This window comes from Sphaerodactylus townsendi, linkage group LG01, assembly GCF_021028975.2.
Source record: "Sphaerodactylus townsendi isolate TG3544 linkage group LG01, MPM_Stown_v2.3, whole genome shotgun sequence".
Taxonomy (NCBI): Eukaryota; Metazoa; Chordata; class Lepidosauria; order Squamata; family Sphaerodactylidae; genus Sphaerodactylus; species Sphaerodactylus townsendi.
Window position 1 is genome coordinate 10,107,340 of NC_059425.1, and position 21,621 is coordinate 10,128,960.

At 49.4% G+C, this 21,621-nt stretch overlaps 1 protein-coding gene across 4 annotated transcripts in view; it reads left to right on the plus strand.

Annotated features, from left to right (window-relative positions):
• Nucleotides 1-21,621, plus strand: part of PIP5K1A (phosphatidylinositol-4-phosphate 5-kinase type 1 alpha) — a 99,460-nt gene that overhangs the window by 28,031 nt on the left and 49,808 nt on the right. For all 4 annotated transcript variants that reach the window (XM_048510738.1, XM_048510748.1, XM_048510757.1 and 1 more), the window contains exons 2-3: nucleotides 17,172-17,209; nucleotides 20,028-20,114. In XM_048510738.1, the coding sequence (XP_048366695.1) occupies nucleotides 17,172-17,209; nucleotides 20,028-20,114 (125 nt within the window). The remainder of the gene's footprint in view (nucleotides 1-17,171; nucleotides 17,210-20,027; nucleotides 20,115-21,621) is intronic.

Sequence of the window (21,621 nt, forward strand, 5' to 3'; positions counted from 1 at the left end):
ACCATATGTTCGGCACGCAGAAGGTGCCAGGTTCTGTTCCTGGCACTGCCAACTGAAAGAATCGGACGTGACGTGACGTGCATCTGTATTTGAATTTCCTATGATCAGCAGGTGTTCGTGCTCTCTGTGCAATGCTGTTCACAAGTGCCTGACCTGCATGACTGCTGGATGGCGCTGGATTGGTTATGAAACTACTGGACAAGCCAGTGTGGTATAGTGGTTAAGAGCAGGGGGATTCTAATCTGGAGAACCGGGTTTGATTCTCCACTCCTCCACCCGAGTGGCGGAGGCTTACCTGGTGAACCAGATGTGTTTCCGCACTCCTACATTCCTGCTGGGTGACCTTGGGCTAGTCACAGTTCTCTCAGACCTCTCTCAGCCCCACCTGCCTCACAAGGTGTCTGTTGTGGGGAGAGGAAGGGAAAGGACTAGCCGAAGGTCACCTAGAGTCTCCTTACAGGAGAGAAAGTTGGGTTATAAACCCGAGTGGCGGAGGCTTATCTGGTGAACCAGATGTGTTTCCGCACTCCTACATTCCTGCTGGGTGACCTTGCGCTAGTCACAGTTCTCTCAGACATCTCTCAGCCCCACCTGCCTCACAAGGTGTCTGTTGTGGGGAGAGGAAGGGAAAGGAGCTTGTTAGCCACCCTGCGTCTCCTTACAGGACAGAAAGGTGGGGTATAAATCCAAATTATTATTCTTCCTCTTCCTTCTCCCCCCCCCCCCCCCCCCCCACACCTCTGCTGGGCTCCAGGAGACCACAGGAAGAAGAAGAAGAGTTTGGATTTATATCCCCCCTTTCTCTCCTGCAGGAGACTCAAAGGGGCTTACAATCTCCTTGCCCTTCCCCCCTCACAACAAACACCCTGTGAGGTAGGTGGGGCTGAGAGAGCTCCGAGAAGCTGTGACTAGCCCAAGGTCACCCAGCTGGCATGTGTGGGAAACACCCATTCCTGCCTCAGATCCTCCTGAGCCAAAGGCAGTGATTGTGCGAGAAGGCCTCTGGGTGACTCAGATCTGGATGTGTCTGTTTGCACAAAAACAGGAGGAATTTGGAGAATCTGGTGATGTGGGGGTGGGGTGGGGGAGTCCCGCTGCAGCCCAGAGTTGCCCGATTTGACGTTCAGCAGAGGTGGGGCAGGAATGACACTGCACTATTGAGCAGAGCAATTTCCCCTCTGTGCCCAGCCCAGCTTCCTCGTTCTCCCTCCACCACGACAAAGCAAAAATGCGGGGAGGGAACCAGCCGTGACTCAGCTCTTAAAAATGGTTTGCCTCTTAATGCTGTGGGATATTTGATTGGGTATCTATTTACGTGGTAGAGTATCTTTGTGTCAGAAGGCGGGATAGCCTATGCACGATCTTTTCTCCTCTTTTCCCGCCCCGTTGTATCTTTGCAGGAACTTTGTAACTGAGGCTGTGGGTTTTCATTTGCAGTCCTTGGAAGAGCCCAAGGGACACACACACAGCTTTAACGCTTCCTTTAAACCAGGGGTAGGGAACCTTTAACACTTAAAGAGCCATTTGGACCCGTTTTCCACGGGAAAAGAAAACACTTGGAGCCACAAATAATTTTTGACATTTAAAATAAAGATAACACTATATATATTGGGTTTTTTTTACCTTTTACTCCACTCATTCTGAGAAGCGCATGGATGCGCCCGTCCTGCTGCCTGCAGGGCAGGCAAGGATGAAGCTGGTGGCTCGGCCCCACCGGCCGCTGGGAAAGCGCCCACCCCACTCCAATGGGGCGGGCGAGAGGGGAAGCCCGTGGCGTGGCCCAGCCGACCACGGGCAGTTGGTGCGCCCGCCCTGCTGCCTGCAGGGCAGGCAAGGATGGGGCTGGCAGCTCGACTCATGGAGCCACAGTCCAAGGGCAGAAGAGCCGCAGGCGGCTCTCGAGCCGCAGGCGGCTCTCGAGCCGCAGGTTCCCTACCCCTGCTTTAAACCTTCTTCCCCAGCGTGGTGTCGTGGTCAAGAGCAGGTGGATTCTAATCTGGAGAACCGGGTTTGATTCCCCACTCCTCCACCGGCATGGCAGAGGTTTATCTGGTGAACTAGATGTGTTTCCGCACTCCTGCATTCCTGCTGGGTGACCTTGGACTAGTCACAGTTCTCTCAGGACTCTCTCAGCCCCACCTACCTCACAAGGTATCTGTTGTGGGGAGAGGAAGGGAAAGGACTAGCCCAAGGTCACCTAGAGTCTCCTTACCGGAGAGAAAGGTGGGTTATAAATCCAGATTCGTCGTCTTATTATTCAAATTCATCTACACGCTATTAAAGGGTTCTGAAACACTCTCTTTCACCAACTTGCTTCCCCTGCACAAAACCTTCTGTGTTGGGTGTGCAGTGAGAGAGGTTGCTGCTACTCAGGACTGCTTCTTCCACATGAGATTCTCCAGTCATTGATCAATAATTTATTTGTGGTTCCTGGCCCAAGAGAAATCCAGCTGGCCTCGACCAGGGCCTTTTCTACCCTGGCCCCAGCCTGATGGAACTCTCTGTCTGGGGAGACCAGGGCCCTGCAGCATCTAATGCAGTTCCGCATGCCCTGGAGCTATTCCACCAGGTTCATGACTGAGGCAGCATTAATCTTGGCCTCCCACTTTGTCACCCACCATCCTCCCTGCCACTCCCTCTATTGCAGTGATGGTGAACCTTTTCGAGACCGAGTGCCCAAACTGCAACCCAAAAGCCACTTATTTATCTCCAAGTGCCAACACAGCAATTTAACCTGAATATTGAGGTTTTAGTTTAGAAAAAATGGTTAGCTCCCAGGCGTGCATTACTTGGGAGTAAGCTTGGTGGTAGTCGGTGGCTTTGCTTTGAAGCATCCATGCAACACTTCGAATGGGTGAATCACGACCCTAGGAGGGTTTAGAAGCAAGCCCATTGCCAGCAACCGAGCTTACTCCCAGGTAAAGGATTGCGCTTTAGTTCTTCCCATGAAAATCAGTGGGGTTTAAGAGCACTTAACAGGGTTACCTACATGTTGTGCCCAGCGGCCCAGGCCAGCCTAGATGTGTGTGTGGGGGGCGATTTTCTGCCCCCCCAATGATGAACTCTGTGCACATGTGCCCACAGAGAGGGCTCTGAGTGTCATCTCTGGCACCCATGTCATAGGTTCGCCACCACTGCTCTATTGGTTGGGACATTATTTCTATCTTCTCCCTAATGGGTTCTTTGATAGTGAGCCGCTGCCATCAGTCTGAACTGAAAGTTTAACTTTCAAACCGAGTTCTACTGTTTCAATGGTTTGTAGTTGTTGGGTGTTATTTCGTTTTATCTACTGTTGTAAACAGTCCTAAAAGGGAGGAGCAGTTTAGAAATAAATTAATAATAATAATCAACAGGGTGGCGGCCGGTTTTCCATGCCCCGCTCACGGAAAGTGAAGTAGGAGGTCATGACTGAAAGCTAATTTGCTTGCACAGGTTCATTGGTTGGATCAAAATAAATGTTTTTTTCTTTCCCGGACTACTTCATTTCTTCTCCACCTTTTCCCCCAATAGGTGGTACACACAGTTCTCATGAAAGGAACCCTTTTAATTCTCTGTCTCATCTTGATCACCACACGCAAGCGTGTGCTGCGTTTTGTTGGCTTATGACATAAGCCACTTTCCAGCTTTGTAGACTCAGTTCTGCAGGCAAGACGTGCCGCCTGACACTGCATTATGCAAACAGTTTTACACGGCTTTTACGCTGCGTTCCTGGGCTCCCGGGGTCACGTGGCTAGGCTGCATCTACTTGCAAAAGATTATTTGTGTCCGTCATCATTCAGTCAAATTCCACGGCTGTAGCCAAAAGGCCGTTGGAAAAACAGGTTGAAATTGTTGGCAAGAATCAACAGCTTTGCATCAAGACAAGTGAAATGAGTCAGTGAAATAAAGAAACAGTATGCGCGAATCGACATTAGTCAGAGCAGTCACTTGCGTTAAGATATTAAGGTAAAAACAGTGTTCGGGGGCTGCTGTTTCCCCAAATTGCTTTCCTTGAATTTCCCAGTGTGGTGTAGTGGTTAAGAGCAGGTGGGTTCTAATCTGAAGAACCGGGTTTGATTCCCCACTCCTCCCCCTGAGAGGCAGAGGCTTATCTGGTGAACCAGGTGTGTATCCACACTCTTACATTCCTGCTGATTTGATTTGATTTGATTTATTTGATTTATTATACCGCCCTATCCCCGTAGGGCTCTGGGCGGTGTACAATACAATGCATATATACAGAATAAAAATGCACGTATACAAGTAAAATAACTAAAACCATTAAAAGCAGCAGTAAAGTGAAAACTAGTATAAAGATTAAGACTAACACGCAGTGGCGTCTGACAAATCCAGTTCTAAACCCTCTTTCAGAGGGAAGATCAGCAAACCCCAGATGGCAAAGGCACAGATGTAAAGGCCATGGGGGGGGGGGGGCACCATCAACGGCTGGATCCTCCAAAGGCCCGGCGGAACAACTCCGTCTTACAGGCCCTGCGGAATTCAGTAAGGTCCCGCAGGGCCCGGACAGCTGGTGGAAGGGTGTTCCACCAGGCTGGGGCCAGAGCCGTAAAAGCCCTGGCCCGTGTGGAGGCCAGCCGTATCATCGAGGGGCCAGGGACCACCAATAGATTGGCCTCCGCAGAGCGAAGAGGCCGCACAGGGACATATGGGGCGATGCGGTCCCGAAGATACGAGGGTCCCAGGCCGCGTAAGGCCTTAAAGGTCAGCACCAACACCTTGAAAATGATTCGGAACTCTACTGGGAGCCAATGCAGCTGGCGCAGCACAGGCTGGATATGATCCCAGGTGGCGCTGCCTGTAAGCAGACGCGCAGCTGCATTTTGGACCAGTTTCAGCCTCCGAATCAGACGCAAGGGAAGGCCCGCGTAGAGCGAGTTACAATAGTCTAGTCTGGAGATGACCGTTGCGTGGATCACTGTGGCCAGGTCGGTCTGGGAGAGAAAGGGGGCCAGCCGCCGGGCCTGGCGAAGGTGGAAGAAAGCAACCCGGGTTATATGGGCCACCTGGGTCTCCATTGATAGAGACCGAATCCAGGTGGACCCCCAGGTTGCGCATGACGGAGGGGGTCGGTGCCAATGTGACCCCCTCACGCACCGGTGGCGGAAACATCCCGCTCTCCCCCTCACGGCCCAGCCAGAGGATCTCCGTCTTCGACGGATTCAGTTTTAACCTACTATGTCGCGAACCAACCAGCGACCAAACAATGCTGTAGAGCTGCAGAGGCGGCTGTTCCCCATCAACAGAATGAGCTGACTGTCATCAACATACTGATGACAGGTCAGCCCAAAACTTCACACCAAGTGAGCAAGGGGTCGCTTATGGATGTTAAACAACAGCGGGGATAATAATGCCCCCTGGGGTACACCGCAATCAAAGCGGGCACTTCATCCCCGCACCTCACTTGCTGATGCCGACGGAGGAACGAGGGCAATCCATTGAAGGACAGTACCCCGCACTCCAGAGGCAGCCAGGCGGTGGGTCCAAGGTCATGATCGACCACATCAAACGCTGCGGTAAGATCTAACAATGCCAGCAGCGCCCGATCCGCCTTGGTCAAGCTGCATACCGGAGTGTATCTGTGACGGCGACGAACAGTCTCCGTCCCATGCCCAGCACGGAAGCCGGACTGGAAGGGGTCAAAAGCCGATGTGTCATCCAGGAAACCTTGAAGCTGCTCCAGCACCACTCTCTCAATTACCTTCCCCAGAAACGAAAGATTCGAAACGGGGCGGTAATTGGCCAGATCCCCAGGATCTAATGATGGTCTTTTTAAGAGTGGGTGGACCACTGCCTCCTTCAACCCATCTGGGGAAAACTCCTTGCTCAAGGGAGTTATTGATGATACTCAACAGATGGGGTCATTCTGGCAGGCTTTCACAAGCCAAGACGGGCACGGATCCAGAGGACAGGTAGTAGGTCTAACAGCAGCTAAGGTCCTGTCTACAGCGGCTTCACAGAGTAGGGAAAACTGGGCCAAACACGGGCCAGAAGACGGCAAGGGAGTCTCCAGTTCGCTAATTGTAGCCAATGTGGATGGAAGGTCACGGCGGAGCGACGCGACCTTATCCGCAAAAAAGCTCATAAATGCCTCACAGCTGATATCCAATTGAGAGTTTGATGACCTCTCTGACAAGGAGGTCAATGACCGAATTATACGAAACAATTGAGCTGGGCGAGAGCTAGCGGACGCGATGGAGGAGGAGAAGAAAGCCCTCTTCGCTTCCTTTGTCGCCATCTCATAGGCTTTCATAAACGTCCTATAAGATGTTCGCGCGGCTTCGTCGTGAGATTTCCTCCACACTCGCTCTAGACGTCTAAGACTCCCGCTGGGGCAATGGCATCGGAGAGCCGGGCATTCCAGTCCTGCTGGGTAACCTTGGGCCTGTCACGGGTCTCTCTGAACTCTCTCAGCCCCACCAGCCTCAAAAGGTGTCTGTTGTGAGGAGGGGAAGGAAAGGCCTTGTAAACCGCTTTGAGACTCCTTGCAGTTGAGAATAGAGCATGATGCTGGCAGGGGATGATGGGAACTGTAGTCCATAACATCTGGAGGGCCGCGAGTTTGACACCTATGACATACACTGTCATGATAGTCCAGGGGTCCCCAACCTTTTTGAGTTTGGGGGCAGCTTTGGAGCCCTGAGCATAGGGTGATGAACGCAGCCATGCAGTGCCAGGGAGAGAGGTTTCTAATCGTACCTAACTCTTCAGCATTTCAGGCATATCCTCTGTTTAACAGCATGCCCTTTAATCGGCGCAACCAAAGAAGCACCACCAGTCCCTGTCCAGTTCCTTAAAATAGAAGAAGAGTTTGGATTTATACCTCACCTTCCTCTCCTGTAAGGAGATTCAAGGTGGCTGACAAGCTCCTTTCCTTTCCTCTCCCCACAACTGACACCTTGGGAGGCAGGTGGGGCTGAGAGAGTTCAGAGAGAACTGGGACAGGCCCAAGGTCACCCAGCAGGAATGTAGGAGTGTGGAAACATATCTGGTTCACCAGTTAAGCCTCTGCCACTCAGGTGGAGGAGTGGGGAAATCAAACCCGGTTCTCCAGATTAGAATCCACCTGCTCTTAACCTCTACATCACGCTGGCGCTAGGAATGATGTTGGTGAGCGCCGTGATACTCATGGACACCCCATTGGGGGCCCCTGCTATAGGCATCAGTTGGATTCTCAATTCTGTGGACTTTTCTTACTTTTGGAATTGAGATTTTTGTTTGTTTGTGTGTAACAAGCCAAATTGTGTGTAACGTATATGACAGAGGAACAAAACAGTGCGTCACACACTCTAGTATGTATTTATGTATATTTTATAATTGTCCAGTTACTGAATCCAATAATTGTTCATCCAGTTTTTTCAACAATAAAAGTTCATTTTTGAGATACATAATCCATATCTTCAATATCTACTGAACAAAAATAGTTCATTTTTTCAATATCTTTAGGATAATTATATTCCATATAGAAAGTACTTCCCAAACGACTCGCGCGTTTATGTTCAGTAGATATTGACGATAATAAATACATTTATTGAATATATTGATTCTCCGTCTTCAGTGTGTGATGCGCTGTTTTGTTCCTCTATTCGATTTTTAAACCGCCCTCCCAGGTACCAAACATGGGCAGAGCGCATCTGCCTATATATTCCTGCCCGGGCACTGAGATTGGAGGGATAGGCCTGCCTGGTTTGTCCCACCCCTTCAGGGTAAGGGGGATGGGGGCGACCCCAAAGGCCTTTTTGACAGCGGCCCAGGTGCCTACTCTCTTGGATTTTTGGTACCTATCAAAGACCATCCTCCAGGGATGTACCAACTATAGGTGTTGAACTCGTAACCCTCCAGATGTTCACGAGCTACAATTCCCATCGGCCCTTGCCAGTATAGCCAATGCTCATGTTGGGAGGGACTGATGGGAATTGTAGTTCATGAACATCTGGAGGACCGTGAGTTTGACACCCCTGGATCATGGGGACATTGGCTAGCCCATGTCCCCATGTGCATATAGACTTGGATGCCAGCACCAGCTCCGAGCAGTAACCTTAACTATGAAGTTTCTTTTTATAGAGCTAAATCCCAGTAAGCCAGCTGGTTATTCTTCAGTCCTTTGTGTCCCACCTTATATGAAATGTGTCGAACTGCTCATGAGGATTCTGCTGAAACCCATAAGCAGTTGCCTGTTTGGGCAATATTGAATATTGCCTCATTTTTATCCCTGCAGATCTGTTCCTTCCTGTTGCCTTGCCCCTCCCCACCCCTGTTGCTCATCTCGCCGTTTCTTTGGCAACCTGGAATCTGCCGTATCATTTAATCTATACTGGTATCAAATCATCCATTCGCCTGCTCTGGATCCAGCAGAACAGAGCCCGGCCTGTTCTCTCGGCCTCGCTGTTGGCATTCCAGAGGACACTGAGAATAAGCCTTTTTAAGAAGCTGTTTCCCAGGCCCTTGGTCATATGTGTGTTCCCGTTCCCTGACTTTCAGCTCCGTGCATCTCAAACAGTGCTTTCTCCACATACCTTTTACTTTATTTATTATATATATTTTAAAATCTTTTTTTCTCTCTTTCTGACAATACGAGAACCAGGGGGCATACGTTGAAAATGCTGGGGGGAAGAATTAGGACTAATAAAAGGAAACACTTCTTCACGCAACATGTGATTGGTGTTTGGAATATGCTGCCACAGGAGGTGGTGATGGCCACTCACCTGGATGTCTTAAAAAGGGGCTTGGACAGATTTATGGAGGAGAAGTCGATCTATGGCTACCCATCTTGATCCTCCTTGATCTGAGATTGCAAATGCCTTAGCAGACCAGGTGCTCGGGAGCAGCAGCAGCAGAAGGCCATTGCTTTCACATCCTGTATGTGAGCTCCCAAAGGCACCTGGTGGGCCACTGTGAGTAGCAGAGAGCTGGACTAGATGGACTCTGATCTGATCCAGCAGAGCTCTTCCTTATGTTCTTATCTTGCCCTTCCCAACTAAAGTTGGGCATCTAACAATATAACAGTCCTAGCTGACCTTCCTGTGAACAGGAAAATCTCAACATCTGCTGACTTATCTTGCTCAATAAAAATGTCTCCCCAGTTAGTTAAAAGATTTATACTGTTCTTTGCAGCGTCCATATGTTTCTTAGATCCCTTTAAAAACAACAACACCTCTTTAGTTTTAGTGCGGTATGCGGTGAATGTTAATCTGCTCCCTCTTACCAAAAGAACTAAACATAGCTAACAGACCTCTTGGACATATCTGGCTCGTTGCTAATGAAGCCTCAACATAGAAGAGAAGAAGAAGAGTTTGGATTTATATCCCCCCTTTCTCTCCTGCAGGAGACTCAAAGGGGCTGACAATCTCCTTGCCCTTCCCCCCTCACAACAAACACCCTGTGAGGTGGGCGGGGCTGAGAGAGCTCCGAGAAGCTGTGACTAACCCAAGGTCACCCAGCTGGCGTGTGTGGGAGTGCACAGGCTAATCTGAATTCCCCAGATAAGCCTCCACAGCTCAGGCGGCAAAGCTGGGAATCAAACCCGGTTCCTCCAGATTAGATGCACGAGCTCTTAACCTCCTACGCCACTGCTGCGTACATACAGCCCTACTGAAAATTTATCTCACCCCTGTGTAGCAAAGGAAAAATTTGAGAGGTCCATCTGATGGAAAATAATTAAAAAGAGATCCTGCGTGCAGCCCTCTTTGACATGTTTGCAGCATGTCAATATTTTCCAAAAGATACCCATTGACTCCTGTGCCAATCCACATAAAACTGTTTGAATGAAGTCTATAAATCAGCCAGGCATTTATCGGTAATTGTCTTATCTTTCTCACAGATGACCCTTGTCTCTTAGATCAAGAAAGGTGGCCGATAAATTACTAAATGCTGCATGCAGGTTTCTGAAGGGTCTGTGAACGATCCTGTTTGCCAGATGATGCAGAACGAAGCTGTGGTTTATATCACTTCTGACCCGAGGGAGTCCTGCTTGTTGTATTGCCAAAGGCTTTCATGGGCGGAATCACTAGTGTGTTGTGGGTTTTCCGGGTGGTGTGGCCGTGTTCCAGTAGCGTTTTCCCCTGACGTTTGGCCTGCATCTGCATCAGGAGAAAATGCTACTGGAACACGGCCATACCACCCGGAAAACCCACAACACGCTTAATCCTGCTTATTGTTCCTTAATAAATTTTTTCCCTTCCTCTGAAGTCTCCCATTTATGCAACAAATGACACTCATGTGCCTTAAACATTATGCTCCAGGCTTGCCTGATCTCATCATATCTCAGGAGCTCAGCGGTGTCTGCCCTGACTAGTATTTGGACGAGAGACCACCATGGTTGCTACTTAGAGGCAAACCACCTCTGAATGTCTTCTTGCCTTGGAAACTCTGCAGGATCTTCCAAAGTTAGAAGAAGAAAAACAACAGTTTGGATTTATACACCCTCCCCTTTCTCTCCTGTAGGAGACTCAAAGGAGCTGACAATCTCCTTTCCCTTCCTGCCCCCCCCTCCCCCACAACAAACACCCTGTGAGGTGGGTGGGGCTGAGAGAGCTCTGAAGAACTGTGACTAACCCAACATCACCCAGCTGGCGTGTGTTGGAGTGCACTGGCTAATCTGAATTCCCCAGATAAGCCTCCACAGCTCAAGCAGCAGAGCGGGGAATCAAACCCGGTTCCTCCGGATTAGAATGCACCTGCTCTTAACCACTACGCCACTGCTGCTCCTTGGCATTTAGCTGCAACTTGACGGTACTTTCCACCACCAGAGTTTAGCTTCAGTTTTAACTAACGCTGCCTTAAGAAAAAAAATTATTTGTACTTCCCATTCAAAGCCCAAAGCATACACAAAAACCAGAAATTCACCCGATTACAAAGTGCTTATTTCACAGAGACTTCCAGTTTCTTCTACACCAAATATTAACCGTTAAACCCCGCACCTTCGACACGTGGCCATTAAGCATCAAAGTGAAATTAAAATCTTCAGCATCGTTATTAATAAAAAGTCTCACTTTTCTCCATTGGATCTTAACTTAGCAATCTTTAACCTTCAAAACTCCGAGTCATCCATTTTATTTTGTTTATTTTAAAATATTTATACCCCACCTGATACCAAGTCTCTAGGCGGCTTACACAATAAAAAAAATCACAAAACAATAAGACGTCACAATAAGACATCATAACCAATAACAATAAAAAGAAATAATAAAAACCATATAAAATTAATCCCAAATCTCATGCCCCAGACAAACAGCTGCAGAGGGGGTTTCCACAGAGGCTGGCCAAATGCCTGGGGCGAAGAGAAAGATCTTTCGCATGGTGGCTCTCAGGGCCCTCTTTGTGGGCACGTGCATCGTCGTCCCAGTTTGGGCACTTGGCAGTGGCATAGCACCAAGGGGGCGAGGGGTGTGTAATGCACTTGGTGTGCGCCCCTGCGGTGGAGTGGCGAGAGTGTGTTGGGGATGTTTCAGGGCATTCTGGGGGTGTTCCAGGTCAGGGCGGGGGCGGACGGGGGTGTGGCAGGGGCACAGGGCGCACGCGTGCCCCAGAAGCAGTTTCCACTTGCTCCGCCCCTGGCACTCGGTCTCTAAAAGGTTCGCCATCACTGGCCTAGACCAATAAAAGGCAGGAGCATGGCAAATCTCTGAGGGGAGGATATTCAAGGCTCTTCTGGAATTTTGTGTGTGTGTTTTGTGTAGATCAGAGGTGTCCAACTTTGGCACTTAAGATGTTGATGGACTTCAATTCCCATCAGCGCCTGCTGGCATGGCCAATCAGCCCAGGAGGCTGATGGGAATTATAGTTCATCAACATCTGAAGTGCCAGAGTTGGACACCCCTGATCTAGATAATCTATCAAGGGTTTCCAATTGACTGTGAACGTAATTCTTTAGTTTTACCCAAGCCTTTCCCTCCTTTCTCATAGAAAACTGGTTGCTTTTATTGTGTTCTGCTAGGATTTGCTCCCGACTTATGGCAACCCGGTGAATTAACGATCTCCAAAGCATCCCATCATTAATAGCCTTGCTCAGATCTAGCCAACTGAGGGCAGTGGCTTCCTTAATAGAGTCAATCCATCTCATGATGGATCTTAAGAACATAAGAACGAGCCTTGCTGGATCAGACCAGAGTCCATCTAGTCCAGCGCTCTGCTACTCGCAGTGGCCCACCAGGTGCCTTTGGGAGCTCACATGCAGGATGTGAAAGCAATGGCCTTCTGCGGCTGCTGCTCCCGAGCACCTGGTCTGCTGAGGCATTTGCAATCTCAGATCAAGGAGGATCAAGATTGGTAGCCATAGATCTTCCTCTTTTCCTCCTGCCTTCAACTTTTCCGAGCATGACTGTCTTTTTAAGTGACTCTTCATAGAATCATAGAGTTGGAAGAGACCATCAGGGCCATCCAGTCCAACCCCCTCCCACACAGGAACACACAATCAAAGCAATCCTGACAGATGGCCCTCCAGCCTCTGTTGAAAAGGCTCCAAGGAAGGAGACTCCACCACCCTCCGAGGCAGTGTAAGCCACTAACGTTTCGGTGGAATCTCTTTTCCTGCGCCTTGAATCTATTGGTCCTGGTCCTAGTCTCTGGAGCAGCAGAAAACAAGCTTGCTCCATCTTCAACATGACATCCCTTCAACTATTTAAATATGGATGACGTGTCACCCTTTAACCTTCTCTTCTCCAGACTAAACAACACCTAGCTTCCTAAGCTGCAACTCATAGGGCACGGAATCCAGACCTTTCACCATCTTGTCTCAGAATGTGTCCAAAGTACAACAACCTCAGCTTAGTCATTCTAGCTCCAAGGAGAGTTCAGCTCGATTCCCACAATAACAAGGCTAACAAGTCCAGTCAAGCTTTATGCAACTTGATGCTTAAATATTAATTATTTCAATTAAATGGGAGCTGCAAATGACACATCAAAGGCTGTTTTACCTGTGCATCGAACAGGGGAGCCAGTTGTGTGGATTAGACACTCCTGTCTCCTGTTTTTGCGGTCACAAGTGGCTCAGGTCTCAGTAGACATTACTGCAGATAGTGATAGTCTCCCTCATAGGTTGGTTGTTTATGCTCTTGGGTGCTGGTCCCAATTACTGTGAGAGGGTTGGGGTGACTCTCGTTGGGTGAGAAGTTCTGGCCTTGGTGGTCCAGGCTAGCCCAATCTCGTCAGAAGCTAAGCAGGGTTGGCCCTGGTTGGTTCTCGGATGGGAGGCCAGAAAGGAAGTCCAAGATTGGTCCAGGAATCCATGCCCTACGGAGAGAGATTTAGGGAGCTATGAATGTTTAGTTTGGTGAAGAGAAGGTTAAGAGGTGATAGGGTAGCCATGTTTAGATATAGGAAGGGATGTCTTGTTGGTGAGGGAGCAAGCTTGTTTTCTGCTGCCTCAGAGACTTGGACCAGGAGTCATGGGTTCAAGGTGAAGGAAAAGAGATTCCACCTAAACATCAGGAAAAACTTCCTGACAGTAAAGGTTCGACAGTAGAATTCATTACCTTAGAGCATGGGTCTTCAAACTATGGCCCTCCAGATGTTCATAGACTGCAATTCCCACGAGCCCTACCACTTGGCCATGCTGGCAGGGGCTGATGGGAATTGTAGTCCATGAACATCTGGAGGGCCGTAGTTTGGAGACCCCTGCCTTAGAGTGTGGTGGAGTCTCCTTCTCTTGAGGTTTTTAAAGAGAGGCTGGATGGCCATCTGTCAGGACGGGAGTGTTTTGATTGTGTGTTCCTGCATTAAGAACATAAGAAAAGAAGAACATAAGAACAAGCCAGCTGGATCAGACCAGAGTCCATCTAGTCCAGCTCTCTGCTACTCGCAGTGGCCCACCAGGTGCCTTTGGGAGCTCACATGCAGGATGTGAAAGCAATAGCCTTCTGTGGCTTTGCAGGGGGTCGGACTTGATGGCCCTTGGGGTCTCTTCCAACTCCATGATTCTACGATTGCAGACAATGGCAAACCAACTCTGTTCATCTCTTAGCTTTTGAAATGCTAAGCCACTCCTGATTGGACAGCCCTTCCCACCACCTCTGTTGGGTGAGAAGCTGGCCTTGGAAATTGGACAACTGTTTCTAGATGATTCAACGCCAGACCTCAGAAACCCAGTCCAGAAGGCGGGAGTAAAGCGGCAGAAATATATCAGGAGGCAGCAAATTGTTTCAGATCATCTGTGCCCACTAAATGTCCTTGCAGAGATTGTACAAGGCCATTGGGTACCTGGTACAACAAAGACAGTATGGTCGGAGAAGCTATCCTATCTAGGTGAATTGGGGAAGCCAGAGATAGTAGATTTGAGGAAGGTGGTTCAGCTTTGTTAACTCAGAAAATATATAAAAGCCTAGTTAGGTGAAAGCGCCCCTCACTTTCTTCCCAGTGAAGTTCCTTTGTCCATCCATACATATATTGACATATAAACGTGTTGGCTGATTCTCTGCTTGAGAGAAGACGAAGAATGTTATGTTCTTAAGAAGAGTTTGGATTTATACCCCACCTTTCTCTCCTGTAAGGAGACTCAACGGGGGCTTACAAGCTCCTTTCCCTTCCTCTCCCCACGACACTTTGTGAGGCAGGTGAGGCTGAGAGAGTTCCCAGAGAACTGTGAGTAGCCCAAGGTCACCCAGCAGGAATGTAGGAGTGCAGAAACGTTTCTGGTTCACCAGATCAGCCTCTGTCACTCAGGCGGAGGAGTGGGGAATCAAACCCAGTTCTCCAGATTAGAATCCACCTGCTCTTAACCACTACACCACACTGGTTCTTGAGAGCTAGCCCTTCTGCCAAGCCAGAGTACAGTGGGGCAGCCTAGATTTTCTTCCCACTCTCCCCCCCTCCCCGCAAGTCCGGAGAAACCCATAGTATTTTTACATGCTGGCTACTGTGGATTTTCTGGGCTATGCTGCTGTGGTCTCGTTTTGCCTGCATCTGTGGCTGGCGTCTTCAGAAGTGGGTCACGGCGAGAGGTGTTTTCCATGGCACAGTGTGGAGTGATTTGTATGGTTGGGTATGTGTTTATCTGTTCCACAGGTGGGGGGGGGAGGTGAGGTGCATTTACATGTGTCTGGGTGGAGTTCATTTGCGTATAATTTCCTTCTCTGGGAGCAAAAAAAAAAGCCCTCAAGACTTGTCTTCAGCTTTCTGGCAGACCCGTGGAAGAGAGAAAAATCAAAATGTCCCGGTCTGTCTTTTTCAGTTCAATTTAATCCCCAGCTCTGGGGAGAGGAGGTGGCCACATACAAGGTCCCCGTGAGCAGCCGGTGGAGAGGGAGGGAGAGGTGTCACATCGTCGGAAATCACCTGCAAGAACCAAGCATCTGTGGGTCTCCATCACCCAGAAGAGCCAGCGGGCACAGTAGGGCTAGAGCAGGGGTCTGCAACCTGTGGCTCTCCAGATGTTCATGGACTACAGTTCCCATCAGCCCCTGCCAATTGGCCATGCTGGTAGGGGCTGATGGCAATTGTAGTCCATGAACATCTGGAGAGCCACAGGTTGCAGACCCCTGGACTAGAGCACCAGAACCTCCGTGGAGGGCATGGATCTGCCTCCACTGCTCTGGCTTGGCTGGGAAGAGGAGCCCTTCCTGGAACTGGGAGGGGAGGCATCAGCAGAGATGGCTTATCCGGTGAACCAGATGTGTTTCTGCACTCTTACATTCCTGCTGGGTGACCTTGGGCTAGTCACAGTTCTCTCAGAACTCTCTCAGCCCCACCTGCCTCACAAGGCGTCTGTTGTAGGGAGAGGACGAGAAAGGAGCTTGTAATCCACCTTGAGTCTTGTTACGGGAGAGAAAGGTGGGATATAAATCCAAAATCAACTTCATTGTAGCGGGCCCATGACCCACCGGCACAGTCCTCATTTGCATTTTAGTGTTTTGCAGGTAATTCGGTGTCACCTGCACATCTCAAGCTATTAATGTTTGTTCTTTCTTTTTTTAAACATCTTTATTAAATACAGAGTGAAAACAAAATCCTTGAATTACTTGTACACCAAACACACATTAATAATTTAAAGTCTACAGCTGTACATTTCTGTTCATCAGCTACATGCTGTCCCAACCTTTGCCCGAAAACAATTTGTTCAGTAGATAGCTCAGGAATCACTGAGAAATACTTACCAGAAAGAAGATACGATCCCCTCCTTACTCTTTCCAAATACTGAAAATTCCAAATTGGGGGGGGGGGGGGGGGGCGCAAACACACTAAAATACAAAGCACAGGAAACACCAGAAATAAACTTGCATCAAAGTGTTTCGTAGCTTAGTATTTCTTCCCACCAATTTGCGCCCTTCCGTCATCTAAATCTAGCCCTGCTTTCCTTTGGATATATTCTGCATATAGATTGAGCAGATGGGAAGATAAAATACATCCTTAATTCATTCATTCATTCATGAGATCCCGGAAGCCAGCGGCGGTAATGATGGCCGCAATCATGGGCAGGTTCCTTTGTCTATTCTGTTTACAGTCTGCCTTTTTCACTGAGGCTCGAGGCGCATTACATAGGATAGGTCAGTACAATCAACTCAGCGGGATATCCAGAAGCCGGCGCAATAGGGTTCGGCTTGTAAAGATCTGGAAATCCACCAGAGGTGCAGCAGAGCAGGGGTATTAACATGGCACGTTAAACAAAAGCAGAATCTGGATAGCAGGACCCTACTTACAGCACCTGGCAGTCCGAACTGCACACAGTGGTATCGTCTACAATCCCTACTATTCCTCTGCAAAAAAACCTCTCTTGAATAATCCAGTTTTATGTAGCTTGCAGCAAGCTAGGAGAGTGAGAGACTTCCTGCGCTCATGAGGCAGACCATTCCATAAGGTGAGGGCTGCGACGGAGAATGTACGGACCTTTAAGGTGCTCAGGAGCAGCACAGGTGCTCAGGAGCAGCAGCAGCAGAAGGCCATTGCTTTCACGTCCTGCGTGTGAGCGCCCAAAGGCACCTGGTGGGCCACTGCGAGTAGCAGAGTGCTGGACTAGATGGACTCTGGTCTGATCCAGCAGGCTCTTTCTTATGTTCTTAAGATGGAGAGTCTAAGACGGAGGTCCATCAGTGGCGGCTACCAGCTCATAGTGTCTAAAGGGACTCTCCATCTTCAGGGGGGGCTCTTTTCATCCAGGGAGCAAGGAATCGGTTTAGGAGGTATAACATGTGCAATTAAATGAAGTGACTAATTGAATCTTTTCTCTTCTCTTTTTCTGCCAGGGGCAACAGGAGCAAATTCGTTGAAAAAGTCACTCGAGGTGAGCGGCAGTGGCTGGCAAAATGCCTGTTGCACACTTGTGTGTGTGTGTGTGTGTGTGTGTGCTTGTGTGCATTCTCCTGTTCCTAGTTAAGGCTGGCAGGTCAGTCAAAGTGCTAACCATTGATCGGTCGTGGTTGGTGTAGTGAGAAGGGAGCTGACGGTGATATAAACCAGGAATTGAAAATGTGACCCAGGAGCAAGTACAGCAAAGGATGTCAAACATAGATGAAGAGTCCAGATTTGTACCCCACCTTTCTCTCCTGTGAGAAGACTCAAGGTGGCTTACAAGCTACTTTCCCTTCCTCTCCCCACAACAGACCCCTTGTGAGTTAGATGAGGCCGAGAGTTCTGAGAGAACTGGGACTGGCCCAGGGTCACCCAGCAGGAATGCAGAAGTGGGGAAACACATCTGGTTCCCCAGATAAGCCTCTGCCACTCAGGTGAAGGAGTGGGGAATAAAACCCGGTTCCCCAGATTAGAATCCACCTGCTCTTAACCACTACACCACGCTGGCTCTCATAAAGCCTATGGGCCAGATCTGGTCTCGTGAGAGCTCTTATCCAGCCCGCAAGCCAGCCATCCCCCCTCTGCCCCCCGCTCTCCTCTTAGCCAGAAGCAAACTGAACCCCACCATACCCACAGTAAACAGGGCAGAACAGACAGATTGGAAGGCCCTGGCAGAACCATGTCTGCCTGCCTTGCTTCTGTGCCTTTTTCTGCTGTGATGGTGGATCACAAAGATAGACAGGGCAGGCGGCAGAGAAGAAGTCCTGTCCCGAAGGTTACATATTGAGTAAACAAATTGTTAATATTATATTGTCGAAAGCTTTCACGGCCGGAATCACTGGGGTGCTGTGTGGTTTCCGGGCTGTGTGGCCGTGTTCTAGCAGCATTCTCTCCTGACGTTTCGCCTGCATCTGTGGCTGGCATCTTCAGAGGATCTGATAGTTGGAAAGGAGAGCAAGTGGAGTATATATACCTGTTGGAGTGTCCAGGGTAGAGGGAAAGAACCATTGTCTGTTGACAAGGTAAGGGTGCAATTGGCAAGCTAGATTTACATGTGTTGAGTGGGATCCACCCATTAGCACAGTGGTGGCGAACCTTTGGCACTCCAGATGTTGTGGACTACAGTTCCCATCAGCCCCTGCCAGCATGGCCAATTGGCCATGCTGGCGGAAGCTGATAATGTATCCCTTAATCTGGAATTATAAAGGAATTAACCTACGTCTTTATGTGGTAACAAGGAAGATGTAAGGTGAATAGGTGAAGAGCATCTGAGTAAGTAAGCCACAGCTTTGATCCATTGACTGTTACTGTCTGTAGTCATAGATACTCCAACGAGTATATATGCTCCCTTGCTTTCCCACTATCAGATCCTCTGAAGATGCCAGCCACAGATGCAGGCGAAACCTCAGGAGAGAACGCTGCTAGAACACGGCCAGACAGCCCGGAAACCACACAGCACCCCTGTTAATATTATCTTTACCATATTATTCATTGGTATCCGATCAGGCTGCATTTTATGGTATGCATGGCCTGGCCCAACCGAGTGACATTCATGCCCTCTCTGGCCCTCGTCACAAATGAGTTTGACGCCCCTGAAGTAGAGGGTTGCTTTTTGTTTTTTTTTAAAGCCTTTTCTCCAACCTTCAGCAAAGCACAACTAGAATGCAAGACTTGGACACTGTGAGCTGGCCCGACACTCTTTCACCGCTGTGGGGTTCATATATTGGAGGTGCTCTCCTTAGCAGCTACGCTCTGTAGTGCAAACACTGCACAAATAAGGCCCTTAGAATAATCAGAGAGGGTCTGTGTTGCTGAGAGCGTGCTGTGGAAGCTGTTGTATGAGGAACAGTAGATCTGTTTTTAGGTTGGTCTCTCTTCCTTTCACGCAGAGGTGGGATCCAGCAGGTTCTCACAGGTTCCCGAGAGTAGGTTACTAATTCTTTGTGTGTGCTGGAGGGGTTACTGGTGGTGATTTTGCTTGCGTGATTTTTGCCTCCATCTAGTCCAGCATTCTGCTACTCGCAGTGGCCCACCAGGTGCCTTTGGGAGCTCACTTATCAGGCCACTTTTCTGCCACGGGCATGCTGCTTCCCTTCACTGTGTTTCTCTCAGTGACTTTCCTTCAGGTGGCACCGGGGACTGAACTTGAGGCCTTCTGCACCAAAACTGGGCCCTTCCCCCTGCTCTTGAGCACAACGGTGTTAATTCTTTTTGAATGGCATTCAGCACCTGCCAGCCAAATTCTCACTCACTCACTCGCTCTCCTACCCACTCCCGGATTGTACGAAGAAGGTAAACACATCCATTGGAGCCTTCTCGTTTTCCCTCCTCCCCTTTGTTTAGGAAGCCCCACGACTCCCTAAATCTGGGCCACTGAAGTTCCCCTCCTGAAGAAGAAAAGTTTGGATTTATAGAAGAGTTTGGATTTATATCCCCCCTTTCTCTCCTGCAGGAGACTCAAAGGGCCGAATAATCTCATGCCCTTCCCCTCACAACAAACACCCTGTGAGATTAGGTGGGAGCTGAGAAAATCGAGAAGCTGTAATGACTAGCCCAAGGTCACCCAGCTGGCGTGTGTGTGGGAGTGCACAGGCTGTCCTGATTCCCCAGAGCCTCCACAGCTCAGGCAGGCGGGGGGTCAAGCCGGTTCCTCAGATTAGATGCAGGCTCTTAACCTCTGGCCTTCCGCGGCTGCTCCACTTATCCATCCTCTGCAAAACATCCATCCTCTGCAAAACATCTGAAATATTTCTCTTTTTTTAAAAAAATAAACCTGTTTCTTGTTGCCTTTCCTTTGTTCCCAATCCTAGATGGCCGGATCCTCTGGGCACTCTTCACAGACCATCAGGAAAGGGCACAGGAGCGTGGACTCCACGGGGGAAACCACCTACAAAAAGGTAGCTGCTGTTTTGCATCTTTTCCCCTGGAGTGTTTCCCTCCCTCCCTCCCTCGCCTTTCTCTCCTCCCTCCATTACATTCCGTCCCACATTCTCGAGGATCTGAGTCATCCCCTGGTATATATAAAAGGTGGAGGCAATCCAGGTAAACGTCAAAGAAGCAGCTCCCAGCGAACACACACGCCGGCAGGTCCAGGGGGCGAAGGCCAAAGTGTTGCCTTTCAGTTTCAAGGCGGGACTTCTCTTAAGCCTGCGGAAGGGACCAGGGCCAGTAACCCAGGATTTACCAGGAGTTTATTTTTTCTTGGAGGTGGTAACAATGGGGAATCTCTGCCTCCCCCCCTTTTCCCTTCTCCTTGGCGAGCGTTTTAAATGGGTCACCTGTTGGTGCCCAGCCCCTGAATTAAGCGGGAGCCCTTCAGCATGTGCCACCTCGTTCTGCCGCCGAAGCCGCTTTCTGTGTCTGGATTAAATGGATGTTAGCGCGACCGCCTCGTCTGGACAGCCAATCACTTCGCTAAGTGGGGTATTATAGACCAAAACCACAGATCCTGCCTTGTGTTGAAGGTGATGGAGCCAGAACTCAGAGAAGGGGGAAGAGGCGGAGGTTTGAAACGCTGGCCCTCGTGAAGCTCAGTCGGGGCTGTTTGTGTCCCACAGGGGTAATTCCTCCCTCCCGCCCCTGCTACCTTTGCTGGCGCCCTGGCACAAAGTGTCCCCCCTCCCCTTGGAGGCTAGAACCAGATCCCTGGCATTTCGCAGGAATCGCTGCTTGTGCAAGCGCCAGGAGGCACCATTTCCTGTTTCCTTTTGGCTTGTTGTCGTGAGCGTTGCTGGCCTCCACCTTCCCCCCAGGCACTGTGTCGGCTTGTTGTGATGGTTCTTTGGATTGTACAGGGTTTCAAAAAAACCCCACCTCTCATTTCCCTGAGTCTAGCCCGGGGTGGGGAAGGAGCGCCTGGCTCTCAATGTATGTTTACAGGGGGCTGGGAAAACTGGATAATTTCATCTTGTAAGTGTTAATTTGAGGAGTTGCGTGCGTCGTAGTTTTGTATTTTGCAATGCAGCAAGGATGGTTTTCCCCCTTACGGTGTTGCTTTGTGTTCAAGACTTTCTGTAACATAATGCTGTAATTCACCTTTTATGTATCAGTCCATGCCCAAGGTCTTTGGCTTGATAATAAAGGAAGGCGGCTAATTTCAGCCACGCTGATGTGAGACGTGATAGACTAATTTCTCATCCTACTGCTTCTCTTAGTGATGAGAAGCGGGGAAGTCTGATTAAAGTGCCACACAGATATCAGGCAGGGTTTTTAAAGTGCTTGACATGGAGGATAGGTCTATCGGTCATCTCGGGGCTTCCCCGTTGGCCTCTGTGCCCTGTTGTTGGACCTCCAGAGGAACTGGTTGACCACTGTGTGAGATGGGATGCTGGACTAGATGGACTTTCACTGGTGTAATCCAGCAGGGCTTATTTTATGTTCTTATGCCATAGTGACTAAAGGGAG